The 14,059-nt window shown below is 35.6% G+C and overlaps 1 protein-coding gene across 1 annotated transcript in view; it reads right to left on the bottom strand.

Moving 5' to 3' along the window:
• The window catches only part of Ugt50B3 (UDP-glycosyltransferase family 50 member B3), a 94,632-nt gene continuing 80,573 nt past the window's right edge, over window positions 1-14,059 (bottom strand). The window contains exons 3-7 of the mRNA XM_075312336.1: window positions 13,590-13,773; window positions 6,548-6,844; window positions 5,759-6,423; window positions 868-990; window positions 1-779 (exon numbers count right to left, since the gene is read on the bottom strand). Of these exons, the coding sequence (XP_075168451.1) occupies window positions 638-779; window positions 868-990; window positions 5,759-6,423; window positions 6,548-6,844; window positions 13,590-13,773 (1,411 nt within the window). The 3' untranslated portion in view covers window positions 1-637. The remainder of the gene's footprint in view (window positions 780-867; window positions 991-5,758; window positions 6,424-6,547; window positions 6,845-13,589; window positions 13,774-14,059) is intronic.

Below are 14,059 nucleotides of genomic sequence, written 5' to 3'. Positions count from 1 at the left end.
GCATTATATATTGCAACATAACATCTAAGATCTTAATTATATATTAATTAATTAATTATTAATTGTAATTTGTGAACAAAAATAATTGACTTTGGTTTATTGTTTACTTGTGTTTCTCTATGTTTGTAGGCATACAAAGGAAATAGAATCACAATACAAAACCTTGTGATCCATTTCTCTTCAAAATAATTAATTATATTATATATAAAAAATAAAAAAGAAATATATACAAAACAAATATTAATAAAAATAATAAAACTAAAAACATGTACTACTTTAAATTAAAAAAAAAAAAAACAAGAATAATACATTTTAAAACGATTTTTTTTATGTTTCATTCATTTCATTCAAATCAATAATAAATCAAACAATAAACATTTACTCAACAACATATATCGTAGTTAATTACAATATCACCCATTTTAAAATAGACATGTATACATTAAAAACGAATGATCTATCGAAAAGGTCTAACTAAAAACAAATATACATAGATGCATATATATAATATAAACATAGTTACATACATCATATACTAATCGACTTATTTACTATAGTAAACCTATAGCGGTATAGATATTTTAATACATATATTTAATAGCAATAGTTACTTAGTTAGTTTTTTTTTTTTTTTTTTTTATAATTTTTTAGCCTTTGTCGGAGTATGCAGTGATTTTATCACATCGAAACGTAGGACAAAACGTTTAACGAGAATATAAATCATATAAATGGCAGCCATATATAAGGCAGCAACATCTATTAAATAATATTGCAGCCAACTGTAAAAGAGAAATTGGATAGAAAAATTATATATGTAATGAGTTTATATTCATCAAAAAAAAAAAAAAAACATTAATAAATTCTTACTTCAAATTGCGACCAGCAGATTGTAGGTGATAAGCTCCTTTATGACGTAATACATATTCGGTCCAATACACCGATGTCTCAAGAGGTGTGCTACGTTGATCTAACAGCAAACGTTGACGGTATCTAAAACAAAAGAAAAATAAATGTTACTGACACAAATCAAGAAGAGTTAAATTTTAATATTAGATTAGGTTGAAAAGAGGTATCAGAGATATCACGTGGCATGTAAGTTGACATATACACCCAAATTTCAAAACAACAAAATTCCCATTTCTCATAAATTCTTTACGAACACATAAGCCCTAATTTATGATAAGCGATGCAACGATGGTCTCTTATATATTTTATTTGCGTCTAAAGAAAAAGAAATTTTCACTTGTCTAAAACTTCGTTCCTCAGAAAAAGAAACTCTTCTTTCCGTGTACATAACAGGTTGGCTGATAAGTCCCCGGTCTAACAAAGAAAAACACATTTTTTTTTGTCAAAATTCGTTGTTATTATTCAACATAGTTCCCTTCAAGAGCGATACAACGGTTATAACGACCTTCCAATTTTTTGATACCATTTTGGTAGTACTCCTTCGGTTTTGCCTCAAAATAGGCCTCAGTTTCGGAGATCACCTCTTCATTGCAGCCAAATTTTTTCCCTGCAGGCATCCTTTTGAGGTGTGAGAACAAGAAAATCGCTGGGGGCCAGATCTGGAGAATACGGTGGGTGGGGTAGCAATTCGAAGCCCAATTCATGAATTTTTGCCATCGTTTTCAATGACTTGTGGCCCGGTGCGTTGTCTTGGTGGAACAACACTTTTGTCTTCTTCATATGGGGCCGTTTTGCCGTGATTACGACCTTCAAACGCTCCAATAACGCCATATAATAGTCACTGTTGATGATTTTTCCCTTCTCAAGATAATCGATAAAAATTATTCCATGCGCATCCCAAAAAAACAGAGGCCATTACTTTGCCAGCGGTCTTTTGAGTCTTTCCACGCTTCGGAGACGGTTCACCGGTCGCTGTCCACTCAGCCGACTGTCGATTGGACTCAGGAGTGTAGTGATGGAGCCATGTTTCATCCATTGTCACATATCGACGGAAAAACTCGGGTGTATTACGAGTTAACAGCTGCAAACACCGCTCAAAATCATCAACACGTTGTTGTTTTTGGTCAATGTGAGCTCGCGCGGCACCCATTTTGCACAGAGCTTCCGCATATCCAAATATTGATGAATGATATGACCAACACGTTCCTTTGATATCTTTAAGGCCTCTGCTATCTCGATCAACTTCATTTTACGGTCATTCAAAATCATTTTGTGAATTTTTTTGATGTTTTCGTCGGTAACCACTACTTTCGGGCGTCCACTGCGTTCACCGTCCCCCGTGCTCAATACACCACGCTTGAATTTTGCATACCAATCATTTATTGTTGATTTCCCTGGGGCAGAATCCGGACACTCATTATCAAGCCAAGTTTTTGCTTCAACCGTATTTTTTCCCTTCAGAAAACAGTATTTTATCAAAACATGAAATTCCTTTTTTCCATTTTTTTACGGTAACAAAAGTTGCTTCACAAAAGACGCTCTATCTCACAAACTAATTGACTTACAGACGAATCATTTGAAGGTGGTACTATATAAAAATAATATGCATTTAATACTAGCGACGCCATCTATGTGTCAGACCGGGGACTTATCAGCCAACCTGTTAAGTCAGTATTCGGCAACAAAAATGTTATAATTCCATCTGCTTAAGTAAGGTTCAGTTAATTTCCAATTCGTTCTTTCAAGTTGGCATACATTTACTCGTACATGCCGAGAAGGAATGTGATCGCCCCAACTATGGTTCAAGAGCTTAATGTTACATTTTCACGGAGAAGCTGGCAGCCTCCTATGTACGTCCCATATAAATCGAAAATCGATTATGAAAATCTAAAAACGTCGAAATTGATTACACTAGTTTACAAAATACATTTTTATACCCTCCATCATAGGATGGGGGTATATTAACTTTGTCGTTCCGTTTGTACCACATCGAAATATTGCTCTAAGACCCCATAAAGTATATATATTCTGGGTCGTGGTGAAATTCTGAGTCGATCTAAGCATGTCCGTCCGTCCGTCTGTTGAAATCACGCTAACTTCCGAACGAAACAAGCTATCGACTTGAAACTTGGCACAAGTAGTTGTTATTGATGTAGGTCGGATGGTATTGAAAATGGGCCATATCGGTCCACTTTTACGTATAGCCCCCATATAAAGGGACCTCAGATTTGGCTTGTGGAGCCTCTAACAGAAGCATATTTCATCCGATCCGGCTGAAATTTGGCACATGGTGTTAGTATATGGTCTCTAACAACCATGCAAAACTTGGTCCACATCGGTCCATAAATATATATGGCCCCCATATAAACCGATCCCCCGATTTCGCTTGCGGAGCCCCTAAGAGAAGCAGAAGATCATACGATCCCGCTGAAATTTGGTACATGGTGTTAGTATATGGTCTCTAATGACCATGCAAAAATTGGTCCATATCGGTTCATAATTATATATAGCCCCCATATAAACCGATCCCCGATTTGGCTTGCGGAGCCTCTAAGAGAAGCAAATTTCATCCGATCCGGCTGAAATTTGGTACTAATTACCACGCAAAAATTGATCCACATCGGTCCATAATTATATATAGCCCCCATACAAACCGATCACCAGATTTGACCTCCGTAGCCTCTTAGAAGACCAAAGTTCATCTGATTCAGTTGAAATTTGGTACGTGGTGTTAATATATGGCCTCAAACACCCATCCACACCCATGCACAAACAGGTCGAAATTGGTCCATAATTACATATATAGCCCCCATATAAACCGATCCCCAGATTTGTCCTCCGGAGCCCCTTGGAAGAATAAAATTCATCCGACTCGGTTGAAATTTGGTACGTGATGTTAGTATATGGTATCCAACAACCACGCAGGAATTGGTTCATATCAGTCCATAATTATATATAGCCCCCATATAAACCGATCCCCAGATTTGACCTCCGGTGCCTTTTGGAGAAGCAAAATTCATCCGATCTGGTTGAAATTTGGTACGTGGTGGTAATATATGATATTTAACAACCATGCCAAAAGTGGTCGATATCAGTCCATAATCATATATATGCCCCATATAAACCGATCCCGATATTTGGTTTTGGAGCCACTTGGAGGAGCAAATTTCATCTGAGTCAGTTGAAATTTGGTACATTGTGCTAGTAACATGTATGGCCGTTAACAACCATGCCTAACTAGGTCCATAACGGTCTATAGTTATATATAGCTCTCAGATAAATCGATCCCCAATCACAAAAAATTGGTCAATATCAAGTTCATAATTGTATATAGCCCCCATATTTCAATTCTGGTTCTCTACGTACCGTGCAAAAGTCTATATCGAGTCGTAATTATTTGTAGACTTACCTATTTTGTCTAATATATACCACGTATGGACTAACTCACAATTTAGAAAACGATATTAAGAAGTTTTAAGATACCACAACCCAAGTAAACCAACCCATGTCTTTCGTTCAAGTTTCTACGCAATCCATGGTGGAGGGTACATAAGATTCGGCCTGGCCGAACTTACGGCCGTATATACTAGTTTAGTTGACTTTTAATTAATTTTTTAATTGATATTATCATTTCTGTGATTGAAGGCATTTCAATTATAAATTAATTGGGTCAATTAATTTCGTGATTGAAGACAAAAATATTTTTTTTTGTGTTAACTTTGTTTTGAGTGTAGATACACAGCATATAGAGGGGAAGAGACGATTCCGAGCCAAGGTTAGGTTAGGTGGCAGCCCGATGTATCAGGCTCACTTAGACTATTCAGTCCATTGTGATACCACATTGGTGAACTTCTGTCTTATCACTGAGTGCTGCCCGATTCCATGTTAAGCTCAATGACAAGGAACCTCCTTTTTATAGCCGAGTCCGAACTGCGTTCCACATTGTAGTGAAACCACTTAGAGAAGCTTTGAAACCCTGAGAAATATTACCAGCATTACTGAGCTGGGATAATCCACCCCTGAAAAACTTTTTTGGTGTTCGGTCGAAGCAGGAATCGAACCCACGACCTTGTGTATGCAAGGAGGGCATGCTAACCATTGTACCACGGTGGCTCCGAGCCAAAGATGTGGCTTCTTTTGAATAAAGAATTTTTTTTGTGCGACCTAACTGACTTTAAATCTAGGATCAAAACATTAAAACTAGGATACAGATCCCATTTATCGAGTTTTCATTATATTTACCCGGTATGTTATTCACGTGCAAATAAATGCCATTTTAAAAAGCCAAATTATTTTGGATATTTCAAAGTAAAAAATGTTTTCTTAATTCCAAAAAAAAAAACTTTAAACCAAAGATGGGAAATCCTCAAAATAATTATTAGCCTATATTTGAAACGTTTTTATCTTAAATCTAAAGATTGAACAAATCAGTCAATTTAAGGACTATTTCTTTAAATCCAAAATGTGTTTCTTTAATTTAAGGAAAATTTGTCTTAGATCAAAAACATACGACTTTAACGGAGGGATGCAAATTTCCAAAATTTCTGTCCTACATTTAACAATTTTGTAGCAAATGGCATTGAACCCATGGCCCTTTGTATGCAAGGTGGATAGTCTATCTATGGTCTCGATTCTGGTATACAAACCATGATATTGTGCCAACAAATGTTTGTCTCCTAAAAGGTTAGGGTTAGGTTAGGTTAGGTTAAAGTGGCAGCCCGATTAAGTTTTACACATTAACTAAAAGTACCTATTACATATGATCTAAAGCTATATGCCCCTAAAATTCGCTTACGCCTTACACAAAATGCTAAAAAATTTATTCCAAAGTATCATCGTTCCACAGACTTACCTTGCAGCATTTCTATACTGAGGATCATGGATCACCTTCATTATAGATTTATACAATTGCACCGCCGTCAATGTTTTCAATTCCAATTTAATTGCATATCCATCGACTTCTGCTTTAGCTGAGTTTACATCATGATCACAGAATACTGGCATAGTAACAACGGGAACTCCATGGAATACAGTCTCGAACATACTCAACAAACCACCATGTGTGACAAAAGCTCGAAGACGCGGATGTCCCAAAATATCCTGCTGGGGCAACCAACGGCTTAACATTACATTATCCGAAAGATCATCAATTTCATCAGCACTACCTTCATATTTCCACAAAACATGATAGGGTAGACGGGCAAAGGTTTGTACCATTAAACGACGTAATGTATTCGGCATATTGGCAGCCTTTACCGAAGAACCCATCGATACATAAATGAAACCAGATTCTCCAGCAGATGCTATGAAATCTTCCAAATCTTTGGGTAAAGGTTTAGCCGCTTTACAATGAATACATGCCACCTCGGCAATATTGGGATTAAGAGGCCGAGGATAGGAGGCCACAGCATGAGCATTTTGTAGAATGAAGCTGACATTCTTGGAAATATCATAAGGATGGGGTATTTGATTGTTTAAACGTTCCTTCAATACCCGATGGACCCAAGCAATGACAAACTGTAGAAATGAAACAAAAAATTCAATTGTCATTATCTTCTTCGATCTTAGGTTATGTTAAAGTGGCAGCCCCATATTGTTTCAGGCTCACTTAGACTATTCACTCCATAGTGATATATCTTACCTTATGTATTACATAGAAAAAAATGTGAAACGCTGTATTAGAAGCCCTTTCCAAAACGTTCATACTATCCGTAAAAGTCGTATAAAAATTCGGTGTTATCGATAAGGGCGCAGGATTACCTGACACTGATAAACTGCCAGTATAAAATCCCACTGTATTCATGTACATAAATGGTATCTTATATTGATATACCATGCCCAGAGCACACTCAGGAAAAGCACCATCCAATATCGCCAGATCAAAATTACGATTCATAAGAGCCTGTGTCTCGGCATCTTCCAACATTGCATCGCATGACTGAAATTTTAAGAGAGCAAAAAAAAACGAAAAACACAAAATTGTAATAATCCAACTAAACTAAGCAGACATGATTTAATGAATATGACTTCAATGTTTCAACCTTGAACCGGTCTTATGATCTGCCAGCAACGTGTAATGGTACTCCATCCCACTGCAGGTGAAACATGTTTTATTTTAGTCGTTGCATCTACAAGTGTCAACTACGTCAGTCTATCATGGTGGTCACTTATTTGAGTGGAATGTATCCAGTAGCAAATTTAAGGAAGAACACTTTAAGTTCGGTTAGGTTAAAGTGGCAACCCTGATATATTTTCAGGCTCACTTAGACTATTCAGTCCATTGTGATACCACATTAACTAAAAGTACCTATTAGATATGGACATTTTTAGTTTTAGGCGCTGAACCCCCTCGATTATTTTCTTCTCTTGAACCAACCCGATTGTTCCAAAAAGATTTAGCACACGGCTTAAGTTAACATTTTTCAGGTCCGCCAGTATTCTAGGTTAGGTTATGTGGCATCCCGAGCTATCTGGCTCACTTAGACTATTCAGTCCATTGTGATACCACATTGGTGAACTTCTCTCTTATCACTGAGTGCTGCCCGATTCCATGTTAAACTCAATGACAAGGGACCTCCTTTTTATAGCCGAGTCCGAACGGCGTTCCACATTGCAGTGAAACCACTTAGAGAAGTTTTGAAACCCTCAGAAATGTCACCAGCATTACTGAGGTGGGATAATCCACCGCTGAAAAAATGTTTGGTGTTCGGTCGAAGCAGGAATCGAACCCACGACCTTGTGTATGCAAGGGGGGCATGCTAACCATTGCACCACGGTGGACTCGCCACCCGCCAGTAATCTAAAGCTGTATACTGCTAAAATTCGAACTGACCGCACGTGTGTTTTAATCAACGTTGCCGCAATGAATTTTTATTTTGGACCAACATTTTTCCCCAATTGAACCAAAATTCGTACGAGCGGACAATTTTTCCAAATTAAATTAATACCATTTAATAGTTAAAATTTTTCCAAAATCTTACTTGAATAGAAGATTTTGTCACATTTTTATTTCTTTAGAAAATTTTATCAAAATTTTATTTCTATAGGAAATTTTGTCAAAAATTTATTTTTATATACAATTATGTCAAAATTTTATTTTAAAGGAAAATTTTGTCAAAATTTTATTTCTTTTGAAAATTTTGTGCAAATTTTATTTCTGTATAAAATGTTTACAAAATTTTTTTCCTATACAATTTTTTTTAAGTTTATTTCTATACAAAATGTTGTTAAAATTTTACTTCTATAGAAAATGTTGTTATTTATTTATTTACTTATTAAACTTATAGTAAATGTAAGAATAATAGAGAAAAATCTAGCAAAAAAATATTATTTCTATAGAAAATTTTGACAACATTTTATTTCTATAGAAAATTTTTTTCAAAATTTTATTTCTATTGAAAATTTTGTCAATGTTTTATTTCTACAGAAAATTTTGTCAAAAAGAGAAAGGAAATATATATGTTTGTACGAATTTATTTCGGCATAAGCCTGCTATCATGCAAAACCTTTTTTCGGAAGGTTCAAGTTTGGTTCATTGTTTGGTTTAATGAACTGCCTGAATTTATTCTGATAATTGGTTGATAGTTTTGCTGCAAGTAGAGGATGCTGATGAGGAATGTGGTAATTCCGAAACGTGCGTCCATCCAACCATCTTGCAGTCTATAGGGCTTTGCCCAAATAAATTTGACAAACATTCTTTTACTCTGTTGGTTAAGCTACACTTGTAGTTTAGTCAATGCATGGTTTTAAGCTGAAATCAAACAAACAACAACAAAATTTCATTTCTATAGAAAATGTCGTCAACATTTAATTCTATAAAAAATTTGTCAAAATTTCATTTTTATAGGAAATTTTGTCAAAATTTTATTACTATAGAAAATTTTGAAAAAGTTGCCAATTTGACGAAAATGGACCAAAATCAACCAAATTCCATTTGGTCCGACCATCGGACCAAATTTAAAAATTAATAATTTTGGTCGGATCGGTTTTGGTTTTGATATCGTATTAAATAAATTATCGTAATAAGTACTTATTACGAATTTCAAGTGTGGTGGTACACTTAGCTACCATGCAGCGAAACTCAAAGTCACTGGGTTGATAACTTCAGGGCTCAGTGGACGTGTTTCGACTGAAGTTCTAAATTTGGGCAATGAACAAGAGTTTCGCCCAATTAGTCGACATGTAGATGGATGGACAGGTGGCTACACTTTGGGAAGTCGCATCTTTTCTAAGGTAACGACATTAAAAGTAGGTAATCTCTGACGAAAGCAATTTAAGGAACGCTGAAAAAGAAATTAGGACCAGTCGACCCTTATACTTCGCGCCAATATTTTTGCGGACTCGCCTATCAGGCAGCGACCCGTTATAGCAGATATCAGGAGTGATATCTGATGACTTGACAACACTAACATATCTATTTTGCGGTTTAATTTTAGATGGGGCCATATTTGCCTAGAGTCGTTGCATCCCTTGCAATGATGCTCTCATCGGACATTCGCCATCATAATTGCCTTCTCACGCAGTTTGAGCTTGCAGGTAGCCAGAGGCATACCAACGGATTCTAGTTCCCATAGCCTTGCTTTGATGTTCCGTGTTATGTTCCTGTGGCCAGGCACACAGGCATTAGGTAAATATTGTATTCTCAGCCATCTCATTGAGAGATTTGCGGCTGTTGATGGAGTTCAAGAATTCTATTGCAGGTTGACTTTCTGAGTATATTAATGCCAAAATTTGTTGGAACAAAACTTCTCAGCCAATTTGCCACCTCTTTTATTGCTAATATTTCAGCCTGAATATTACGTAATCGTTTCGCTATTTTAAGTTCCAGGTCTTTAGAATATACTCCAAAACCCACTTGTCCATTCAATTTGGAGCCATCGGTGTAGAAATTGCTGCTGATTGTTTGGCTAATATCTCTAAGGGTAATAGATGCGGCATGACATTGAGAGAATCTGCCGTACTGAATGCACCTGCACTCAAAAAATAAGGGTTCACTTTTTTTCTTTTTCTATTTCACTAAAGCCAATTTAACTTTATTTTAGTGCATGGAATTATTATTTTTGCAGAAATATTCCTTTACTCTACAATTTTTTTATGTACATACGTTAGTTAAATAAACTAAAAAACGGGAAAATTATACACAAAAGAAGCATAAAGATTTACTAAATTCGTACTTCTTACAAAATAATTCATTATTTCTTTAAATTTGTAAATTTTACTACAAATGCGCCCATCTTGAACTTCGTATGGCACTAAAGACATTCTTGCAATTTTGAACTCCAATTTTTTCCTTCAAACTACAAAATTTTTTTTAACAAGTAAAAAAATTAATTATTACTTATAAAGTTTCTTGAATTTGTCGAAAAATATTTACATGTTTTTGGATATAGGCGTGATGTCAGCTTTGTTATACAGTTTAGTTAAAATTTTCTAAAAATAATCTAAGTTCGCTAAAATTAACCAAAATTTTTCTTCCAGATGGGTTCAATGTTTTTTTCAGTGTGAAATACACAAGCACGCCATTCGCAGCACTTTATGTAAACTGTTGAAGTGCCGCCACTGCACATCGAAATATTGCTCTAAGACCCATAAAGTATATATATTCTGGGTCGTGGTGATATTCCGAGTCGATCTAAGCATGTCCGTCCGTCTTTTGAAATCACGCTAACTTCCGAACGAAACAAGCTATCGACTTGAAACTTGGCACAAGTAGTTGTTATTGATGTAGGTCGGATGATATTGCAAATGGGCCATATCGGTCCACTTTTACGTATAGCCCCCATATAAACGGACCCCCAGATTTGGCTTGCGGATCCTCTAAGAGAAGCTACTTTCATCCGATCCAGCTGAAAATTGGTACGTGGTGTTAGTATATGGTCTCTAATAACTATGCAAAAATTTGGCCACATCGGTCCATAATTATATATAGCCCCCATATAAACTGATCCAAAGATTTGACCTCCTAAGAAGATTTGACCTCCGAAGCCTCGTGGAAGAGCAAAATTCATCCGATTCGGTTGAAATTTGGTACGTGGTGTTAGTATATGGTCTCTAACAACCATGCAGGAATTGGTCCTTATCGGTCCATAATTATATATAGCCCCCATATAAACCGATCCCAAGATTTGACCTCCTGTGCCTTTTGGAGAAGCAAAATTCATCCGATCTGATTGAAATTTGGTATGTGGTGTTAGTATATGGTATCTAACAACCATGTAGGAATTGGTCTATATCGGAACATAATTATGTATTGCCTCATATAAACCAATCCACAGATCCGGTGCCTTTTGGAGAATCAAAATTCGATCTAGTTGAAATTTGGTTCGTGGTGTTAATATATGATATTTAACAACCATGCAAAAAGTTGTCCATATCGGTCCATAATCACATATAGCCTCCATATAAACCAATCCCGAGTTTTGGTTTTGGAGCCTCTTGGAGGAGCAAATTTCATCCGAGTCAGTTGAAATTTGGTATATTGTGCTAGTATATGGCCGTTAACAACCATGCCTACACGGATGAAAAAGACTATTTTTCATATGTTTGGCTATAAACATTATATGTTTGGAACACAAATTTTTAAACACAATATTTTTGAGTGCAAGCATATAATGTTCATAAACTAGCATAACATGTTTGGGACATATATGTTAATATGTTAGAACATATTATGTTTGGGACATAAAATGTTTGTAAATATAATATGCTTGGATGCAAACATATATTAATTTAGAAATAGCCTATAAACATATATGTGTTTAGTAGCTTGGAGCGCTATTTAACAGGGAGCGATATTGAATTAAGTTGGTGGTTGTTGCTTGTTATTACAAAATTAACATTTTATTTTTCCTTGGGCATTTGATCAGCTACTTCTTTGATCCTTACAAACTGTGTGGTCCGCTGTTCGAATCCCCGTCCGGCAAAAGGTAAAATTAAAATAAAAAAAATCATACAATTGAATAATTTCTTCTACAATGTTTGTATTACAGAAAAAGGTGCTAAGAACTAAAAAATCTCGTGGAAGTGAGAAAGATGTCGGGGAATATACAATTGGGCAGAAACAAAATTTTGAGCATTCAGGTCGAAAACCTATGTTGTTAGCACCTATATTACCTGTTTATTTTCATAATTCATTATGATTGTAAATATATAAATAAATAAATAAAATTTTGAGCACAATATTGTTTGTGAGAATTTTTTTTAAGCATATAATATTTTTGGGTGCAAAATGCTTCCAAACATATTATATGTTCACATAATAACATATTGTTTTTTGGAAGACAACATTATTGAATTTGGATGCAAAAATACAAAATGTTTGGAACTTAGACTACCCAAACATATATTGTTTAGACCAATATGCTTTCAAACATATTATATATTGGAAGAGATCAAACATATAAATGTTTGGGCAATACCCAAAAATGTATATGCTTGAAGCAAAATATGTTTGGGAGTATATGTTACAGAAGCGATTTTTTGTGAGCGTGTATCTAGGTCCATATCGGTGTATAGTTATATTTAGCCCTCAGATAAATCGATCCCCAATCAATATCAAGTTCATAATTGTATATAGTCTCCATATAAGCAACTCCAATATTTCAATTCTGGCTCTCTAGGTACCGTTCAAAAGTCCATATCGATTCGTAATTATTTGTAGACTTACCTATATATACCTTTTTTTGTCGAATATGTGGTACATATGGACTAACTTACAATTCAGAAGACGATGTTAAGAAGTTTTAAGATACCTTACCATCGCAAGTATTACCACAACGCAAGTAATTCGATTGTGGAGGACGGTCTTTCGTAGAAGTTTCTTCGCAATCCATGGTGGAGGGTACATAAGATTCGGCCTGGCCGATCTTACGGCCGTATATACTTGTTCCCTATTAGCTTTTTGCACGATTACAAGGCTACCGTAGCATTTCTCGCCCTCTCTTCAATGTTCAGCTCTTCAAGCCCAGCTTCCTGTCCAATATAACCCCAATATACCCCTAGACCATTCTTCTTCGCCCATTTCTCAATCATCCATATGGCTCTCTGTATAATATCTCTAAGTGTGGATGGGAATTTTCCCTTGACTGCTAGAGCCACATCATTTGCGTATGCCACCACTTTTATACTTTCTGCTTCTAGCAACATTCCAAAGAAGAGGTGATAGAACTTCTCTTTGGGGAGTGCCTCTGTTTGCTTGTCCTAGTGTGGCTGAAATACGTCTTTTCATTAGAGGTTCGTCTAACAGCCTAATTATTCCTTGGTCAACATTCAGAGCTGTCAATCCATTTAATAACAAGCTCGGATGGACATTATTGAATGCCTCTTCGATGTCTAGAAAAGTCACAATTGTGTATTCATTGACAGATAGTGAGCATTCAATAAAGCTGACTAATTCATGCAATGCGGTCTCAGTAGACCTGTTCTTCTGACACAACTAGTGAACTTCTCGCTTATAAATGAGTACAGCCCGATTCTATGCTTACTCCATTTGCAAAGGACATATTACATTTTCCCCATTCAATAATAACATTTGGCTCTTGAAACAGGTTTGAGGTGATCATATCCCATTGCTGGGAGTAGTATCTTCGAAATGTATAATTTTTTAGCCCCAAAACCACAATCCATTTAGTTTATATCAATCACTGTTATTTTCTCAGGAACATCTTGATAAGACTCACACTTACCTGAAAGGGATAACGCATGCCATCCCATATTGATATTGGCATTACACCTAACATTCGAGCACCCACCAAATCCCAGTTGGTATAATTTTGTATATATTCCACCAGACCAGACGGTGTTACCTCATGTAAACCATCTAGGTGGAAATCCGAGGGGAAGCCACTAAGAAATGTGATATTATGACCTCTAAAAATATATAAAATAAAAAATATTATTTTTATTTAAAAAAATATATAAATATACGTTTCTCATTAATATAATAACTCCGCAAGAGCAATTCCCATCAAAACAATCAAAAATTCTCTTTTCCATAATTCTTAAAATTTATGCCAAATTTCATAATAAAAGACGATTTATCGCCAAAGGCCAATATAAAAAACTGCTTAGCCTACTTTGGCCAACATAAAAGATCGATAAGTCGATTTTAACAAACATAAAAAATGTATCAAACTATTTTCATCAAAATCATTAC

Source organism: Haematobia irritans, chromosome 5, assembly GCF_050003625.1.
Source record: "Haematobia irritans isolate KBUSLIRL chromosome 5, ASM5000362v1, whole genome shotgun sequence".
Taxonomy (NCBI): domain Eukaryota; kingdom Metazoa; phylum Arthropoda; class Insecta; order Diptera; family Muscidae; genus Haematobia; species Haematobia irritans.
The sequence above is the reverse complement of the archived record's forward strand: the minus strand, read 5'-3'. Positions and strand labels throughout refer to the sequence as shown.